Source organism: Apostichopus japonicus, chromosome 13, assembly GCF_037975245.1.
Source record: "Apostichopus japonicus isolate 1M-3 chromosome 13, ASM3797524v1, whole genome shotgun sequence".
NCBI classification, from domain to species: Eukaryota; Metazoa; Echinodermata; class Holothuroidea; order Aspidochirotida; family Stichopodidae; genus Apostichopus; species Apostichopus japonicus.
The window spans coordinates 24,525,651-24,546,087 of NC_092573.1; the positions used below are offsets into that span (position 1 = coordinate 24,525,651).

General features: G+C 39.4%; 1 protein-coding gene across 6 annotated transcripts in view; it reads right to left on the reverse strand.

Annotated features, from left to right (window-relative positions):
* Positions 1 to 5,327: 5,327 nt before the first annotated feature.
* Positions 5,328 to 20,437, reverse strand: part of LOC139978696 (hyalin-like) — a 30,238-nt gene continuing 15,128 nt past the window's right edge. For 3 of the 6 annotated variants that reach the window (XM_071989119.1, XM_071989114.1, XM_071989117.1), the window contains 12 exons: positions 19,732 to 19,977; positions 19,371 to 19,616; positions 15,391 to 15,615; positions 14,741 to 14,965; positions 14,088 to 14,312; positions 13,438 to 13,662; positions 12,786 to 13,010; positions 12,138 to 12,362; positions 11,652 to 11,846; positions 9,462 to 9,962; positions 8,614 to 8,763; positions 5,328 to 8,290 (listed from right to left, as the gene is read on the reverse strand). In XM_071989119.1, coding sequence (XP_071845220.1) covers positions 7,875 to 8,290; positions 8,614 to 8,763; positions 9,462 to 9,962; positions 11,652 to 11,846; positions 12,138 to 12,362; positions 12,786 to 13,010; positions 13,438 to 13,662; positions 14,088 to 14,312; positions 14,741 to 14,965; positions 15,391 to 15,615; positions 19,371 to 19,616; positions 19,732 to 19,977 — 3,104 coding nt within the window. In that variant the 3' untranslated portion in view covers positions 5,328 to 7,874. The remainder of the gene's footprint in view (positions 8,291 to 8,613; positions 8,764 to 9,461; positions 9,963 to 11,651; positions 11,847 to 12,137; positions 12,363 to 12,785; positions 13,011 to 13,437; positions 13,663 to 14,087; positions 14,313 to 14,740; positions 14,966 to 15,390; positions 15,616 to 19,370; positions 19,617 to 19,731; positions 19,978 to 20,437) is intronic. The other 3 variants (XM_071989115.1, XM_071989116.1, XM_071989118.1) reach the window with 3 other exon arrangements.

Consider the following 20,437-nt stretch of genomic DNA (forward strand, 5'->3'; position numbering starts at 1 on the left):
CACCCTCCTCTCCACCCTCCTCTCCACCCTCCTCACCCCTCCTCCCCCTCCTCTCCCCATCCTCTCTCCGACCCCCTTCCCCCCAACCCCCCCCCAAAAAAAACCGACTTCGTGGACGGAATATTTACATATTGGCAGGCATATACCGACCAGGCTACCTGCCTCGTGCGAATTGGTCCCTGCAAAGAGAGGCTAGGGATGGAGGAGGAGGAAAAAGAGGGAAGGTGAGAGGAAAGAAGGAGAGGGACAAGGAAAAAAAGGTGCCAAGGAAAAGGTGTGTGGAATTAAGGGAAAGAGAGCAGCCCGAGGGACTAGAATGGGAGAGGGTGGATTGGAGAAAACGGTAGAAATTTGAGAGCAAATCGGAAGAGGGATGGTGGCGTGTGAGATCTGCACGCTACAGAGTCGTATATAGGCTCTGGCACGCTATACGCGCTATGTAAAACGACTCACCCCATCCGCTATTTTATCAAACCCTAATCGGAATGAGCGGCAATTGAGAAACTCAGCCTGTGAAAATAGATATGGCACTTTAAATGTTCTCAGAGGTCATTGGGACAGGGCGTATGGTAAGCCGTTTACTTTTCATTCGATATTTGATGATATAAACAATTATTTGGTGGTATCAGCAATTATTTAATGATATCACCAATTAATTACTGATGTCATCAAATCACTTGATGATATCAAATAATTGCTAATAATAACAATTATTTGCTGATATCATCAAATAACTGTTGATATCAGCAATTCATTTGCCGATATCAACAATTCATTTGCTGATATCACCAATTCCAATATATCACTAATTAATTGATGATATGAGGTACCGAATCATTCAATGATTTGCTGATATCGCCAATTGAATTGGCGATATGTTGGTATTGCTGATATCAACATTCATTTACTGAAATCAACCATTCAATATGCTGATATCAGTAATACAAGCGTATCGAACGAACATCTACGAAAAGGGAATTGGAAACGAGCGCCATCAACAGAATCCCATCCACAAAACCCCGCTAAGGTAGCATACGCCCATTGATTGCCCCAAATCACAAAAGTAATGTGATCTTTAAGTCTAGATAGACGTTCTCACTAGCTAAACGATACCCATCACTGGATAGCTGACAAGTTGGCCTTTCATGGCCCCATCAATTTTCCGTACCCATGACCGCGCATATTTCTTTGCTATCAGAGCCTGAAGTTTTCGTCACTTGTAAACAAACCGCTTCACTCAGTAGTAAACAATTTTCGTACGCTGCCCATGGGAGGCCTAAAGGGGTCTATAAAACTGCCTCAATTGACCCAATTTTTGCACCACACGTATATCCATTCATGCTTTTCAACATGCAAGCCACAGAAAACCAGATCCTGATTTATAACAGGTCAAAAAAAGATGTTCTCCTACTGCTTTTTGGCACTTTTCCTAACATTCGGGCGGATTGATATAGACGCTAATAGGAATATGTCACCCTAAATCTGAAGAAGTGGCCTAGTCTAGTACTAGCCTACTAGTGTATATAGAGTAGAAAGTACGTATGTACGTATATATGGTACAAACATAAGCTACATCGGCTACCCTAGCCTGTGCATTTATGTGACACTGCATAGTACCAATTGCAAGATGGAAGATGAAAATGACTTGGTGATAATGCGTTGATATCAATAAAAGCAGTGCATTATTGATATAATTATGTGTGGTTCATTTGCTGATATCATTAAATCAGTTACTGATGTCATCAATTGATTTGTTGATATCAGCAAATGAATTAATGATAGGCCTATGTTGAAATTGTTGATATCAGCATATTTGCTGATATCAACAATTAATTGCTAATATCAGCAAATAATGGTTGATATCATTAAATGAGTTGTTGATATCACCAATTCATTTGCGGATATCAGCAAATATTTGCTGATATCGCCAAATAATTGGTGATATCAGCAAATATTTGTTGATACCAGCAATTATTTCATGATATCATCAAATGGTTTGATATCATCAAATATCGAATAAAAAGGCAAACGGCTTGCCATAAGGAAGTACCATTTGGGTATACATGATCGTTGCTGTTCAACTTGTACCATGGGCCTTAGTGAAGCTGAACTCCCGCCATTATAATCACAAAGAGCGCCCCGACCATTTGTGACGCCTCTCAGTTACAGATGTACTTTAGCAGTATGTTGCCGACAGTCAACAGATCACAATGTGCTATAATGCCTGTATTATTAGGGTCTGCTACGACGGAATGGCGGGTCCGGGGCCGTTACCCCCAGTGGCGTCGCCAAGGGGGGCCAGGGGGGCACGTGCCCCCTGGAAAACCTAGTGCCCCCCCGAGTGCCCCCCCCCCCCATCTGAGATTTGGGTTGGTAAAAAAATATATATATATTTTGTTTTATCCAACTCCCATCATCTGAGTTGGTTTTTCATAAGGACAAAGAAGCACAGTAATTCGTATTTTCTTCAAATGAGCTGCGAAGAAAATGAAAAAGTTTATCCTTGACCGTCGGGTATCGAAGTCGTAACCCGCGCCATCACAACAGGTGTCGATATTTACATTGAATGTGTCAGTGCTCACGCCATACCACGAAATGTGAGAATGTGAGGGTCCGCAGGCACCATACTTGCCTATATTTGTGGACCCATATATTAACCCTGTTGTGTAGGGGGTGCAGAGGTCATTTGAGGTCAGATGCATGTAGGAACAAATGGCGAATGTTCACACCTGCATACTGAGCCATACTCGATGTGTGATCAAACTTTGGATTGCATGGTGAGATTCCTGATAGGAGCCAATAACGATGCTGGAACCTGTTACATCTTAATAGATAATGGGAGAAAACGAGAAGGACAAGAAAGGAGTCGGGGGTCATGCACAGGGCCGTCTTAAGAGATCACCGGGCCCTGGGCCCGGCAATGGAGCGGGGCCCCGCAATCAAGTGAGTTCGAAACAAAGTTGCGTGAAAAATTGACATCCTTGACAATCGCTCAAGCATAGACATGCCTGCCTTTACCACCCCTCCCTATGTCGCGCATAAATCATAAAACTTGAGCTGAATAACATACGTGATATATCTAAAAGCTGAAATACATTATAGAAGAGTAATCTTCCAGTTGCCCTCCATCCCTTCCCTAACAATACTGGACTCACCATTTGTAACACCCTTGTGTTGAGTCTTTCAACTGGGGAAACTAACGGAACTTGCGGCATTTCTTGATCGTAAACTGTTGTATGATTGGCTGAAAGTCAATCTTTTTGAGGATGTCGCTTTCTATGCACATGAGAGAGAGCCTATTAAGTCGCCGTTGCCCCATTCTGTAACCATCATGCATAGGACAATTCGGAGGGCAATTTACCGGATATATTCTCCTGGGTGAGAATTGCATTGAAAAAATGACTGGTGCTCGGACCGCGGACCCGAGTTGTCTGGTGTTGTAAGCCTTCGGGGCATTGTATATTCCAGCGTTGCCAACTCAGATTCGAATATTTAATGTCAAACTCTCATGTGTTTCACCAACTCTCGTCACAAGTTGTCAAGTATCGAATTCAATCAGGCATAATGGCCTATTCAATAAGTTTTCCTCCCAGATTAAGACATGGGGTTACTACAATTGCGGGGCCCCTAACATCGCGGGGCCCTGTGCCAGGGCCCAGTGGGCCCATGCGTTAAGACGGCCCTGGTCATGCACACATTAATTCCAGAAATGTAGGTTCTATTGATAGGGTTAGGCATAATATCGACAGCATGTGGTTCATATCCTCTGCAAAATTCTGCGCGTTGTTAAAATCATTACCTCAAAAATAGCAATTTCTGGAGACATCTTCAGATCGAATTTAGCATCAAATGTGGCACCATTTTGCATTTAGCCCATCCTCCGTATGCGAAAATTTTCAAAAGAGGAGGGGGCACCCCCTCCCCTTCGACCCCTCCCCCAGGACGGCGATCCGTATCCACCTAAGTGCCCCCCACCAAATGCTGGTGCCCCCTGTGCCCCCCAGACTGAAAAGTCTGGTGACGCCACTGGTTACCCCCCGGCAGAACTACACGGCTCTGGGACCGCCACCAAAATTGCATTCTATCCCTGTTCGCTTATTCTAAGCTATTACAATATTTTGGGATATTGACAACTTGTGTGAGAATTTCAATTTTACCAATGACTACCTCTAAATGGCAAAACTGCTTCTTGGTATACAACTACGTAGTAATCAATTGATGGGGAATTACCTACAAGGTGGTTCAAATACTCTCACTTTATAGTCTTGAATAGCCTCCTCTTCTCCCCCCCCCCACCCCCAAATACACAAGTAAAAACTATAGGCCGTCAACGGACACCATAGTCTTCGAGTGGTAACCCCAACGGTATGAACATACCGTAGCCTGCTGGGTCGTGGCGTCAGAGATTCACTTTGTTCATATCAATCATTATCCAAAATATTGCAAAAGCCTCTTTCACTAGACTTTGTTTATCAGAGGCTTTTGAAATTGTCACACAAACTACAGTATGCACATGGCGTACGGGACATACGGTACGTGTCAGATCATGGGGATCAACATATACCTGCAATTCAAGTAGGTATAGCCTATATGTCATTTATATTTAAATCGACAAAAACCAGTTTAAATCGACAAATTCCGATTTAGTTCACTTAGCGTCGTTTTAAATCGACAACTAGCAGTTTCTAAGTTGCTTAAACCCATTTAAATCGCCACATGCGTTGCGATTTAAATAAAAATCATCCAATTGAAATGTCCAATGTATATATATATATGTATAGATATATAGATATATATTAAATCTATATTTACTCTATATGCAGTGGTTTGATACGGAATTTTCGTGCTGTAACCGAAGTTTTTCATCCCTACCAAGCGCCGTCGCGGTAATAGGCAAGTAGTAGTGATAAAAAAACAGACGAATACAATACTACGATGAAATTTTGCAACATTTGCAAGATTTAATTAACATGCAAACAAATATAATACAAACAAATATCTATATATACATAAATATATATATATATATATACTTACATACATATATATATACATATAGATATATATATATATATATATATATATATACATACATACATACATACATAAATATAAATATATATATAAACATATATATATATATAAATATATATATATATCTATATATATTTATGTATGTATCTATGTATATATTTCTATATATATATATATATATATATATATATATATATATATATATATATATATTCAATGCTAAATTTAAAAGGATTTAACAAATGATACGTATCGTTTTAACTTGAAATATCGAATAGAAAATATTTTAGTGGTTACAAATAATTACTTTATAAATCTATATAAGTAGGCATCAGACGCAACACACTAAACGTAAGAAAATATTCCACTTAGGAAGCTAACAATATTGAACGAAACATGTTTTTTTTTTTCCCCGAAAATATTTGCAAATATTCTGCCACCTCTGCTCACATTATTCCCATATCACAATTCTACATGAAGATGCATAGTTTTATACGTGCCACATGTAAATGTCTTTGTAACATCAAGTTTCTTACAATATCAATAGGCAGAGTACTTAAAAAAATAATAATAATGATAATAAGAAAAAGTAATAAGAAAAAGCAGCAGGTTTGCAAGTACCTTTGTCTTTATCTTATTAAATTGTGCCTCATACTCGTTTATTATTTACACATTTGCTGCTGTTTTCTTCAAAACCCCTTCTGCCGCCGATGTGAGTGAAAGATTCTTCACAAAATATGAAAAGAAAACAATGTTTTTCTGTCGTGTCTATATAATTATAAAGGACAACGGTAAATATTGTACTCTCGGTTGTCTAATGAGGATGTGGAGGGGGGTGAGGGGGGGGCAGGGGGATGGTGACAGCTCACTGCTACCTATCACCTTGTCCTTAGAACAACTGTAGAATTAACGTATAAATGTGGAAGGATTAGGGAGCGATATTGTTAAAAAAAACGGTAAACGCTCGACTAAAATGAAGTTTGGATGTGTTATTAATTCATCATCGAGTTTTTGTTAGGCACTTGTGCATTGGGTGCCACAAGAATGTATAGGTCGGGTGTATGGAAAGCCATTTTAACATTTAATCGGGAATTATAGATATCTTAAATTATTTCTTATTTTAGATATCTAAAATTTAATTCGAGATATCTTAAATTCTAATTCAGATATCTGAAATTGAATTCGAGATATCTGAAATTGAATTCGAGATATCCGAAATTGAATTTGAGATATCTGAAATTCTATTTCAGATATCTGAAATTGAATTCGAGATTTCCGAAATTGAATTTGAGATATCTGAAATTCTATTTCAGATATCTGAAATTGAATTCGAGATATCTGAAATTGAATTCGAGATATCTGAAATTGAATTCAAGATATCTGCAACTCGAATTCGAGATATCTAAAATTGAATTCCAGATATCTGAAATTGAATTCAAGATATCTGAAATGCATATGCAGAAAATCCCGATTAAATATTAAAATGGCACGTATGGAAAGCCATTTTAACATTTAATCGGGAGTTTTCAGATATCTGTAATTGAATTCGAGATACCTGAAATTCTATTTCAGATATCTGAAATTGAATTCGAGATATCAGAAATTGAATTCGAGATATCTGAAAATGAATTCGAGATATCTGAAATTTTATTTCAGATATCTGAAACTGAATTCGAGTTATCTGAAATTGAATTCGAGATATCTAAAATTCTATTTCAGATATCTGAAATTGAATTCGAGATATCTGAAATTGAATTCGAGATATCTGAAAATGAATTCGAGATATCTCGAATTCAATTTTAGATACCTGAAATTCACTGGTGTTTCGAGATATCTGAAATTGATTTTAAGATATCTGCAATTATTTGTAGATATGTGAAATAAATTGGAGATATCTGTAATTTAATTTGAGATATCTGAAATTATTTCGAGATATCTGAAATTCCTTATTAAATGTTAAAACGGCTTTCCATACGTGTGTGGGGTAGGTGTGGATAGAGCGCAAGTTCTTCTAAATCTACCTTTGTAAAAAAATACAATTAAAGCAAGAATATTGATGAAATTTAAATATAGAAACACTTTGTCGTTTCTATTTCAAATGTAAGGGGAAGACCCGTCATTCTCCCGAACGTCTGGTTGTATTCGGATAATGAACGTGATGAATAAACTCTACAATTAGTCAAGCGTGCAGTGTGGTATAAATTATATACAATATATTCTGCTTTCAGCCCGCTCAATGAACCAACACCGAAAATATACCAACACTAGAAAACGAGGGGTGATCTGAAATGCAATGCGTTGGGGATGTTGAAGCACAAAATCAGGTACTTCCTCAATAGGATCATGAAGTAAGTTGATCGTGTTCCGTGTAGAAATCACAACTGCATGGAATACGTTAGTTATCAACACTCATATAGGCCTACTCCACGTACTTCCCTAACTTCCCTAAACGTCACCACTCATCCATGCTGTTGCACTATATATCCAAAAGATACTACATCTTGACATACTTTTCCTCGCTGTTCCCCCTTGTCATTCTTATAACAGAGATAGTTTTCCCCTACCCCTATCCCTACCCTCCTTACCCCGCCATACCCTGTCCTCCCTAACCAACCCCTCCCTCTGGCATCCCAGCTCCATCAGTTCTAACTCTGGCTCTGTCGTATATACGCTATATACAGACACAGTAAACCTGACTCAATTTATCTTCATTCTGAAGGCAATTTACATTTTGTTTGTGGTGGTGGGTGGAAGGTGGGGTATGGGGGAGGGGGATAGAAAGAGGAGACCGAACATGATCTTTTTGTTAAGTATGCTTCATAGTTCGTGGTATCCAGAAACTAGAGCTGGGTCGTTGGGCGCATCCTTAAAGACTCTGTGTCACTGCTAGGGTCGAGCGTATCGTTCTTTGAAGGTGGAGCGTCGTAGGCATAATGGTTATCATTATAACCTGTCGAGTCTTCGTCACTCGCACGCGTTGCGTAATCCTGGAGAGCAACCTCGACTTCATCGTCGGTTCTCAGCTCATGATTATCATACGACCTAACATGATACTCAGTCGGCTCCTCCGAATGGGATATATTCGTCTGTTTCGGTGGCGTTTCCTTACCCTGACAGAAACACGAAAAACAGGTCACTATCACTAGCAAAAGGACGCAGAGGGCTAAAGTCCCCGCTAATGTGATGCCTGCGATGATGAATGGCTCCTTCAAAAGGCTCTGCTCTGGCGGGGGGTTTACCGTCGTGTCTGACTCGCCTGTCGGCCACAAAAAAAAAATCGTCGAATAATTAATCTATCGAATCGGATAATCCGTCACTAATTTGAGCTCTGCCTTCCAATCTATGTGGAGCCCACACAATCACAACGACGGTCGTAAATATATTGCTACTACAACCTGAACAGAAAACCCATCCGTACCCTGAATGCGCCCCCCTTCCCGCCCCCACAGACAATTACTTCACCACGTATTTCATATCAATTGACAACAATAATATAAACGGTATAGCATAACGTAGAAAAGGTGCATGCCCATACCCAAATATGATTAAAATAATATAAATGTAACGCGATCGACTTACAATCACTGCGTCTAGTGGCTCCGGGCCTAGTAGTCGATGATTCTGGACACTCGATGCAGCTGGCCTGTCCTGAGAGGGACTGGAATGTACCGCTTGGACAGAGCTCACATATGCCCACACTGTCGAAGAAAGTACCTGCTGGACACGTGACTGGAAATAACAACAAATATAAACAGGCCTAATAACAATCTCCGTTCCCTAGCTCTGAGACCACTAATTGAGGTAGATGACATACGCGCCATTTTGTAACGTTTGCCTATGTCATGCTTCAAGTAACGCAACCTAACAGGACAAAGTGGGAAAACGTAGCATGCAACCATTACACTTATGCTATAAACCAAGTGTCCAGCCGATACCTGGGACGCCCGCCCCGCCCCTCTCCCCTTCCCGACCCACACACACACACACTACCATTTAACCTAACGTGTCACCCTTTACCGTACATCCCCCGTGATCGAAGTTTAATAGAGAGACCATTCAATTGTGACCATGGAGGTAGGCTAAATCCAATACAGCCATTGTGTTATTCGATAAAGCCGAAGCAAACGTTATTCTGCAGTCAGGGACGGCGAGCGTCAGGTCGGGCCGAAATGATTTCAGTGGGCTCCTTTTTCACACCCTTTATATATCTCAAGTTCCCCGGCCTCCTACATATTTTTTATTGGGCCCTCAAACTGAACCCGGATATCGAGCCGTATCCCCTCACCCCACCACACCCCTCCGCTTCCATCCCCCTCTATTTAGAAATGTCAGTAAGTCAGCCTTTATCAATTTTTAAAATGGTGAACACGATATTAGATAAAAACCAATGGAATAATGATAATCCATGAAATGCAAGCATTACTTACCGCAGTTACCCTCGCCGATGTAGGTGTGTCCAGTTGGACATACATATGACACATCCGTCGCCCGTATCGTCTTCTGGTCTTCCGCTGAGAATTCCACAGTATACGAAGAGGTTGCTACATCTAGTTGTACAGGCACCATCAGTGTTTGCAATGAATTGTTAAATCTACCACTGAAATCAGACAGGGATTGAAAACCTAGTGATGACGTCATGTCTAGTGTAAGGAGCACAATTACCTCTTGATCTATATTCGTCTGACGTCTTCTTCTTCTGGTTTCAAGCGTTCGCATTGCACACTGACCTGTTATTTCCAATGAAACTCCACTAGTACATTCTGTATCAAGAGGACGAGATTCCCTGCAAAACATATCCTGTTCTCTCTCAAAGAAATTTTGAAAGTAGGTCTCTATCCCGCTGTCTAATGTTACGTTACGACAGTTCACTAATGATGTTGTCAGGGGAATCGTGAATGACACCGAATGAGCAGTCGGTTGGACTGGAACTGAAAATAGTAATATCAATTAAATCACAAACTGTTTTTCTGACTTGAATAAAATAACATATATATCACAATTTAATAGATTGAAAGTAATGAATGTAAATTTGTTTTCTTCTAATTTTCTAACACATCTTCGAATAGCGGTGATTCTTTGCGCATGCTCAATGTAATTCAACTATTTTTCTGCTGACAAACATGTGTAAAACCATTTTTGGAAGAAAAAACATGTTCAACACTGTTATTTCAAAACCTCATATAAATATTTTGAACCCCTCTTAAGATATGGTTGTTTGAATGTAACCTATATTGACTGGCTAAACCTTCAACTATACTCCCCGGAAGTTGGATCAAAGTATAGGAGGTCTTTGATATGATTTGGAGATAATGATTTTGGAATGCTTTACTTAGGGTATGTTTGTTTAGCTGACAATGTTCTCCGCACTGTTGCTTTAATCTGTCTTTTTGTTGTTGTTGTTGTTATAATTGTACTTTTCCTCTGTGGGCAATGATTGAATATTGTAAAGAAACACGCATAGGTCTCGCACCACAATTAATTGTTCCATTGACTTACACACTAAACTCGTCACTTTCAAGACCTGCCAAAGCATACATAAATGTTTTCAACTGGTATATCCTACCCCCCACATGATAGCTGAGATCTTGGCCTATCATGGCATTGGCAAACTTCCATATCATGACCATTCAGATTTTATGTTTGAAGAGGAGCAAGTTTAGCATACTGAATCCCTACGTACCCTTCCATCTTCTCGCTCGGAATATAATATCAACATTTAACCAAAGATTTTCTAAATTGGTTTATATCACCTTCGATCCTCCCTATTTTCACACCACCTGTACTTTAAATTATGCTCTTTCATATAAATGCAGAACAAACAATGATGGTAACTGATAACATGCCTAAACAAGCATTACTACCTTAGGTACGTTTACCTCTTTTCTACGACAATGGTTAACCATCCGAGAGGATGAACACTACTTTAATTGTGGTGTGGTACTACAAAGACATTGTCAGCTGAAGTGCCCTGATGACATCATCCATTCTGTGTTGCCAGATGCATTTACATAATATCACAATATTTGAAGGGAAGAAAAAATCATATCTTCGATGTACAAACTGCATGCTATCAAGATGCAGTTTTCGCAAATATATTCAGAAGAATTTCAGCAAGGTTTACTAATCAATCAAATTCAGCCACCAAAAAATGCTTTTAACTACCAAAACATTCCCTCGTGGGACGTCATTTGATTTTAGTTTGCCACGTATAATATACCTATATTTCTATAGTTTTACTCATGGAGTTATAGATGTACCGGTTCCCTTTGGACTTTAGATTTTCAACAATTATCGCCCAGACGCTTTGTCATATCGGTACTAATCACGCCGAGAATGACAAAACAAGGATAAACTTCCAAGAAGTTGTTGTATTTATACTTTATTCCTAAACTGTCCACAATTACTGACCGGAGACTCCTTAAGATATTTCTTCGAAATAAAAGCGACATGTAGTTTATACATTACTGACGATTTTAAAGATGTCTTTTCACATACTGTCTTACAAAAGATCCATCACAATTTCATAAAGAAATATGTAGCAACAACAACTACACACAATTATTTAAAAATAAAATAAAACAGTCTGAGAGCTTAAGACTCAATAAGGAATCCTTTACCTTGACAAAGACCATTAAGTGGACGTGGTTCCCAAAAGCTGGTATCCGTTTGAGTGCAGGCAAGTGGGCCATACTTTTGAATGGCGTTTACCGTACCAGGGTCACATCTAAATGAACAGTTGACCTGCCCTGAATCTGGACACGTTATTATCGTATTCTCTAACATTGGAATATCGCAGTCACCTATGAATCGAACTTTTAAAAAACAAACACAAAGGGAAGAATGAGAAAACAAATTGCAATTGCTTAGTCCATGCAACATATGTAACTAAGACATATATAGTATATATATATATATATATATATATATATATATATATATATATATATATATATATATATATATATATATATAACAGTTGTGTAGGATTCTTGATGGTGAATACAATGTGCGGTAAGACGATGTTTAATTCTGTGAAACATTGACGTTTGTGTGTTATGTTAACTTAGGTGAAGCAAACAACAAAGAAGGAGTTCGAGACTCACCTGGTACAGTAAGGATGTACGTACAGCTATCCATTGCATTGGATGTGTCTACACACGTACAATTTATAGTGTTATTAGAGTCGCTGGGCAAAATATCGCCATCGTCTCTATTACAGTCTACAGTCAGTTGATCAATAGGGTCTTCCGCATCAGTGCAAGATGGCGATTGGAACATTCCCTGACTCACAGAATTCATACACGTTAATTGAGGAGGACTATTCATAGCTGTTGATGGTACAAGAGAAACCTTTTACGTTATACTTGTTTGTTGGTTGAATGAGCATCATCTTGTGATTGTGCTTAGCCTAGATCTCTTTAAAAGGTTTAAGAATGTACTTTCTTAAATCACGACTTTTGCCGACCTCGTTAAGTAACGCGTGCGCATCACTTTAATCGATTTGTTAACTAAAGCTTTACAAATAACATAGAAGATTTCATAGAGGTTTCAGTTGAGCAGCGGAGTCCTCCATTTCAGTTCCAACTGAAATAATCCACTAACTCTCAGAGTCGATACATAACAGCTGTGTAGGATTCTTGATGGTGAATACAATGTGCGGTAAGACGATGTTTAATTCTGTGAAACATTGACGTTTGTGTGTTATGTTAACTTAGGTGAAGCAAACAACAAAGAAGGAGTTCTTGACTCACCTGGTACAGTAAGGATGTACGTACAGCTATCCATTGCATTGGATGTGTCTACACACGTACAACTTATAGGATAAGTAGAGTCGCTGGGCAAGATCTCGCCATCGACTCTATTACAGTTTACAGTCAGTTGATCAATGGGGTCTTCCGCATCAGTGCAAGATGGCGATTGGAACATTCCCTGACTCACAGAATCCATACACGTTAATTGAGGAGGACTATTCATAGCTGTTGATGGTACAAGAGAAACCTTTTACGTTATACTTGTTTGTTGGTTGAATGAGCATCATCTTGTGATTGTGCTTAGCCTAGATCTCTTTAAAAGGTTTCAGAATGTACTTTCTTAGATCACGACTTTTGTCGACCTCTTTAGTAACGCGTGCGCATCATTTTAATTGATTAGTTAAATAAAGCTATACAAATAACATAGAAGATTTCATAGAGGTTTCAGTTGAGCAGCGGAGTCCTCCATTTTAGTTCCAACTGAAATAATCCACTGACTTTCAGAGTCGATACATAACAGTTGTGTAGATTTCTTGATTGTGAATACAATGTGCGGTAGGACTATGTTGGTTAATTCTGTGACACAGTGACGTTTGTGTGTTTTGTTCACTAAGGTGTTGCAAAGAAAACAAAGAAGGAGTTCTTGACTCACCTGGTACAGTAAGGATGTACGTACAGCTATCCGTTGCATTGGATGTGTCTACACACGTACAACTTATAGGATAAGTAGAGTCGCTGGGCAAGATCTCGCCATCGACTCTATTACAGTTTACAGTCAGTTGATCAATGGGGTCTTCCGCATCAGTGCAAGATGGCGATTGGAACATTCCCTGACTCACAGAATCCATACACGTTAATTGAGGAGGACTATTCATAGCTGTTGATGGTACAAGAGAAACCTTTTACGTTATACTTGCTTGTTGGTTGAATGAGCATCATCTTGTGATTGTGCTTAGCCGAGATCTCTTTAAAAGGTTTCAGAATGTACTTTCTTAGATCACGACTTTTGCCGACCTCTTTAAGTAACGCGTGAGCATCACTTTAATTGATTAGTTAAATAAAGCTATACAAATAACATAGAAGATTTCATAGAGGTTTCAGTTGAGCAGCGGAGTCCTCCATTTTAGTTCCAACTGAAATAATCCACTGACTTTCAGAGTCGATACATATCAGTTGTGTAGATTTCTTGATTTTGAATACAATGTGCGGTAGGACTATGTTGGTTAATTCTGTGACACAGTGACGTTTGTGTGTTTTGTTCACTAAGGTGTTGCAAAGAAAACAAAGGAGTTCTTGACTCACCTGGTACAGTAAGGATGTACGTACAGCTATCCGTTGCATTGGATGTGTCTACACACGTACAACTTATAGGATAAGTAGAGTCGCTGGGCAAGATCTCGCCATCGACTCTATTACAGTTTACAGTCAGTTGATCAATGGGGTCTTCCGCATCAGTGCAAGATGGCGATTGGAACATTCCCTGACTCACAGAATCCATACACGTTAATTGAGGAGGACTATTCATAGCTGTTGATGGTACAAGAGAAACCTTTTACGTTATACTTGCTTGTTGGTTGAATGAGCATCATCTTGTGATTGTGCTTAGCCGAGATCTCTTTAAAAGGTTTCAGAATGTACTTTCTTAGATCACGACTTTTGCCGACCTCTTTTAGTAACGCGTGCGCATCACTTTAATTGATTAGTTAAATAAAGCTATACAAATAACATAGAAGATTTCGTAGAGGTTTCAGTTGAGCAGCGGAGTCCTCCATTTTAGTTCCAACTGAAATAATCCACTGACTTTCAGAGTCGATACATATCAGTTGTGTAGATTTCTTGATTTTGAATACAATGTGCGGTAGGACTATGTTGGTTAATTCTGTGACACAGTGACGTTTGTGTGTTTTGTTCACTAAGGTGTTGCAAAGAAAACAAAGAAGGAGTTCTTGACTCACCTGGTACAGTAAGGATGTACGTACAGCTATCCGTTGCATTGGATGTGTCTACACACGTACAACTTATAGGATAAGTAGAGTCGCTGGGCAAGATCTCGCCATCGACTCTATTACAGTTTACAGTCAGTTGATCAATGGGGTCTTCCGCATCAGTGCAAGATGGCGATTGGAACATTCCCTGACTCACAGAATCCATACACGTTAATTGAGGAGGACTATTCATAGCTGTTGATGGTACAAGAGAAACCTTTTACGTTATACTTGCTTGTTGGTTGAATGAGCATCATCTTGTGATTGTGCTTAGCCGAGATCTCTTTAAAAGGTTTCAGAATGTACTTTCTTAGATCACGACTTTTGCCGACCTCTTTTAGTAACGCGTGCGCATCACTTTAATTGATTAGTTAAATAAAGCTATACAAATAACATAGAAGATTTCATAGAGGTTTCAGTTGAGCAGCGGAGTCCTCCATTTTAGTTCCAACTGAAATAATCCACTGACTTTCAGAGTCGATACATATCAGTTGTGTAGATTTCTTGATTTTGAATACAATGTGCGGTAGGACTATGTTGGTTAATTCTGTGACACAGTGACGTTTGTGTGTTTTGTTCACTAAGGTGTTGCAAAGAAAACAAAGGAGTTCTTGACTCACCTGGTACAGTAAGGATGTACGTACAGCTATCCATTGCATTGGATGTGTCTACACACGTACAACTTATAGGATAAGTAGAGTCGCTGGGCAAGATCTCGCCATCGACTCTATTACAGTTTACAGTCAGTTGATCAATGGGGTCTTCCGCATCAGTGCAAGATGGCGATTGGAACATTCCCTGACTCACAGAATCCATACACGTTAATTGAGGAGGACTATTCATAGCTGTTGATGGTACAAGAGAAACCTATTACGTTATACTTGCTTGTTGGTTGAATGAGCATCATCTTGTGATTGTGCTTTGCCCAGATCTCTTTAAAAGGTTTGAGAATGTACTTTCTTAAATCACGACTATTGTCGACCTCTTTATAGTAACACGTGCGCATCACTTTAATTGATTTGTTAACTAAAGCTATACAAAAAAACATAGAGGATTTCATAGAGGTTTCAGTTGAGAAGCGGGGTCTTCCATTTCAGTGCAAGATGGCAACTGGAATGTCCACTGACTCTCAGAATCGACACATATCAGTTATGTAGGATTGTTGCTGGTGAATACAATGTGCGGTAGGACTATGTTGGTTAATTTTGCGACACAGTGACGTTCGTGTGTTAACTTAGGTGTTGCAAACAACGACAAGAAGGCAATTCATGGTGCTGTAGATGTCATATCCTTTGCCATTTGCTCACACACTTATTTTGAACATGAACAGACGGTGTAGCAAGAGTTCGCGACACACTTTTGCGCAAAATTTAGGCCAAATTGAACTCTGACCTCAATTGACCTTTGGCGTTGAACCTTACAACACATTAGCACTATTTAAAAACAAAATTCCATCATTCTCTACATATCTTGTGGTTTAATGACTTTTTCCAACATGCTGAAAGCACAAAACAGCTTATAAAAAATCTACATTTATTAACATCTGACCTTTGATCTATGATGTCATCAATCATGCAGGAGCAAGTTTACATGATCACATACCCACCAAGTTTGAACTTAATCGGACATACGGTCTAGGAGAAGTTCGCGACAAACTTTCGCCAATTTGACCTTTGACCCCAATTTTACACACGTAAATCTGTCCTAGCTTGACATTCTTCTGTACTTATTGTGGTGCTTTATGCCTTTTTCTACCTGTTGACAAGCAGAAAATGGCTAAAATCCAAATGTTTAGGTTTTTTACCTCTGATCTTTGACGTTTTAAATCACGCATGCACGAGATCACATGAACAGGCTCCTACCCAACAAGTTTGAATTTCACCGGAATTACGGTCTAGGAGGAGTTCGTTTTACTCACTCACACAAACACACACACATCACTCACACATTTCCTCAAATTCCGTATATCAGTGTAATATAGCAGCTGAAACGTCCCCTAACTTACAGCTTTCCCATGACACATCAGTTGTGGAGGATTGTTGGTAGCTGAGTTAATTAAGAAACAGTTACAATTTGATTGCAATTTGATTGCAGTGTAAGTGGTCCTATAGACTTCACTTTTTGCATAGATTATACCATTATCACTGGCTAACTCTCATTGGATACCTACAAAGATCCCGGCTTTAAACATTGCATACATTGGAATGTAAGGACCTTTTGTTTGTGATCAAAAGTATATACCCTGCTCTCACACTCAAACTAAACCACATTCTACCTTTTTCCAATGATGATCATGTTGCAGACCGCACAAAAGAACGCTATCTTTTCATAACCGTCGGGGTTTGGTAGGGGGTCACGCTTCAAACATTCTAATCTGCTCAGAAGCAACCCGAACAAATGTACAGGACATGGCAACCCTGGTTGCTAGGGACTGCTCTTGATCGTGCCGTGGCTAATTTGGTAGTTCGACTTTGGTATTCATCTTGCTATTTGCAGCTTAATCGGAAATAAGACATCGAATTAGCGGCCAGGATTGGCATTTCAAGAACCACCCCCCCCACCCCAGAAACGTCCACCTTACGCGTACGCTCGCTCACCGAAAATGAGTTCCACTTTCATGAATACCAATCACCCCCTCATACCCACCGCAGGCTCAGACCAGCCTACGCCCTGAATACCATAGTCACCCTTTAAGTCAGAAGAGACCATTTAAATTTGCATCATAAATATCATATCGACTTGCAAACAATAGGTATTAACATCAATATCAGAAGGTCGAAAAAATGGTATTGAAGGAATTTGGAATTTGGAAAATAAAAGAAGAAAAGCATACCAAGAATGTTAGTGAGTAAAAAAACAAAAGAAAATAAACTGTATATAAGTGGGCGTCCGCAAGAAGGGGGGGGGGGTGGGGAAGGGGACTACCAAAGTAGTAAAATAAAGAGCAAGGATGATGTCAACGTACCACATCTTCCTGGGGCTTTACTTTCTATACCCCACGGGGTTTTGGAACATATTCTACAGGCATTCAGAGAACATACAAATAATAATAATAATAATCAGCAGATATTTTTACGGCGCTTAAGCGACCACAAATGCCACCGCCTTCATCCACTCGGCCACAGCACCGGTACAATTTGGATATATAAAGGGGGAACATGTCACAGCTGAAGTGGCCAGGAACTCCCCTAGAACTTAGAATAAATAAATTATTCTCTTTCATGTGCATTTTCTTGGCTCAAACTTGCTAAAACAGAACAAGAAGTCCAAGCCGAGGCTCCTTTACCCCAGCCCCCTCCCCCAAAGTCACACGACATAAAAAGGTGCAGTTTCTGACTTGACCGGTTAAATTTGTCATTTTAAATCGGTTAATTATTTGGACAGCTTTTGTTTTTGGTTTGTTTTTAAAACCAAAGTGTGATCACGCCCCCCCCCCCACCCCACTCCCCTTCCCGCTGGACTTATTTTCTGCGGACGCCCACGTTTTTTTAATCCTTACAGTAAAGTCTTTGTTTTTCTTATATGCATTTTACTACATTTTGCATATGTTAATTTGTGCATATTGTTCTATTATTCAACTATTCTACAGAAGCTTTTTTGAGGACAGCGAGCGGACTGGGCGGGGTGTTAAGCGTGGTGGAAGGGTTGTGAGGATGGGGGGGGGGGGTCGGGTGGGTAGGTCGGACCAAGACGTCATGAGATTGGAGCGTAATGCACGAGTATAGTTATGCCAAATAACAGATAACGATCTCCTACCACGGTTTCGGTATACTCACAAAGAAGCTAACTAGAAGGGGTATGGAGAGTTGGGGGGGGGGGGGACTTGGATCAATGTATAACTAAGCAGATACGTTTACCTATAGCTCTTTTTTCCATTTGTTCAGATGAACCTTCTTTCTTTATTTTAAGAAGGTTCACGAAATGAAACTTGAAATGCAACATACGTAATGTATATCATGTCTGTGATATATAGAGCTGCAGTTTGCGCATGCGTTTACTTAGCAATCTATGTGCCTCATATACAATGTGGCTTAGGAAAATCTGACAAGTTGACAGCCTTATCTCTAAGTCTAGACCATCGAAATTGCACCATCATATGCAAGAAGCTCAAAGGTTTGCCAATAAAACCAGAAAGCATTACAGTCTTTTGGACGCAAATTACATGTATTCGATTTAATCCGTTCAAAACTCGCTGAGTAAAAAGAGACCAAAATTACAAGTCAACTCCAAATGAAGCTTCAAGTCAAATGTATAGACCTTGAGTTGATTTAGCCTTGAGAACTCAAATCACGGCTATTTAGTTCAATTCATCCATTTCCATAAATCAGGATGGCAATATTGTTTTGGGCGACAAACTCGGTGACAGACATTACGGTACTGGTAATGGGATACGTTATTACAAATTGTTTCATATTAATGTCAGTAAATCCCTTGTCAAATATTACTTCTCATCTTCAGTGGCTAAAGATAAGTGATCAGGTGAAGAGAGCAAGAGAGAGACAGAGGTGGAGAGACAGACAGACAGATAAAGATTGAGAAGGGTAATGGTCATACGGGAGGATAGGTTAGAGCAGCCGTTTCGTGCATGTGATCGTCTTACCCATCCGAGAAGTTATCAAACTTAAGCAAGAGTCCATGCCATTAGATTCGTCGGTGCAATCACAGAAAACCGTAGACAATCCATTTGGGAGGGGATCTCCTAACTTTCGGCTACAGTTAATGGTTAGCTGATTAGGTAGAGATTCCTTGTCAGTGCAGGTTGGAAGATTTGCTTCCGTGAAAAATCCTTGACTTTGTGTATTTGGACAAAAAAGTTCCGGTGGAGTGTTTGGCACGACAGGAGCTGAATAAATTGTAAATTTTTATAGAATTATCGTTATTCAAATCATAGTCTAACCTTAATAGAACAGTCGTTTGACTTGTATGTTTTAAGCAGAATTATATGTTGCTGTAACACTTACCACCATCAACGGTCACCGTGAAAGCACATGTACCAATGTTTTCGCTACTATCTGTGCACATACATTGGATAATGTTGTCACCAGGTGGTAGAACGCTTCCGACGGTAACATTACAGTTTACACGGATTGCAATAGGTCCATCCTCTTCATCAACGCACACTGGAGGGTTCCAAAATGCAATTTGGATGCCTTCCGTATTGGTTACGATGCTGCTTGTTGTCGGACACGTCACGACTGGAGCCTCATCTGAACACAAACAGCGAGTATCAAGATCAAGTAAACGCAAATTTTTTAACTACCTAGTTGTCGGATTAAATATTCCACAATACATGTGCTAAGAGGTCTGTGAAAATGGGATATTCCGGTTGAGTGCTAAAGTCACTGTTAATTGAACAAAATAAGTGGAACTTTAGGTCAAAGTCAAGTCAAAACCACAGCTATATATGTTACCATTATATATTGGCGATATCACCTTGTTTTTTTTGTTTTTTTACTTTATCTTTTTGTTCAATTTTTGTTTTATGAATGCATCTGGCAAGTGTCGGGTACGTGATGTTACCATGGCATTTGATCGAGCTGAAAAAAGTCTTTCTCTGTCTTGATCCTGTAGAAGTCACTTATCAACGGAGGAATAAACTATATCCTTACAGGACAATAACAAAAAAGGGATGATCACATGCTAAAATAAAGAGAACATCGACAACTA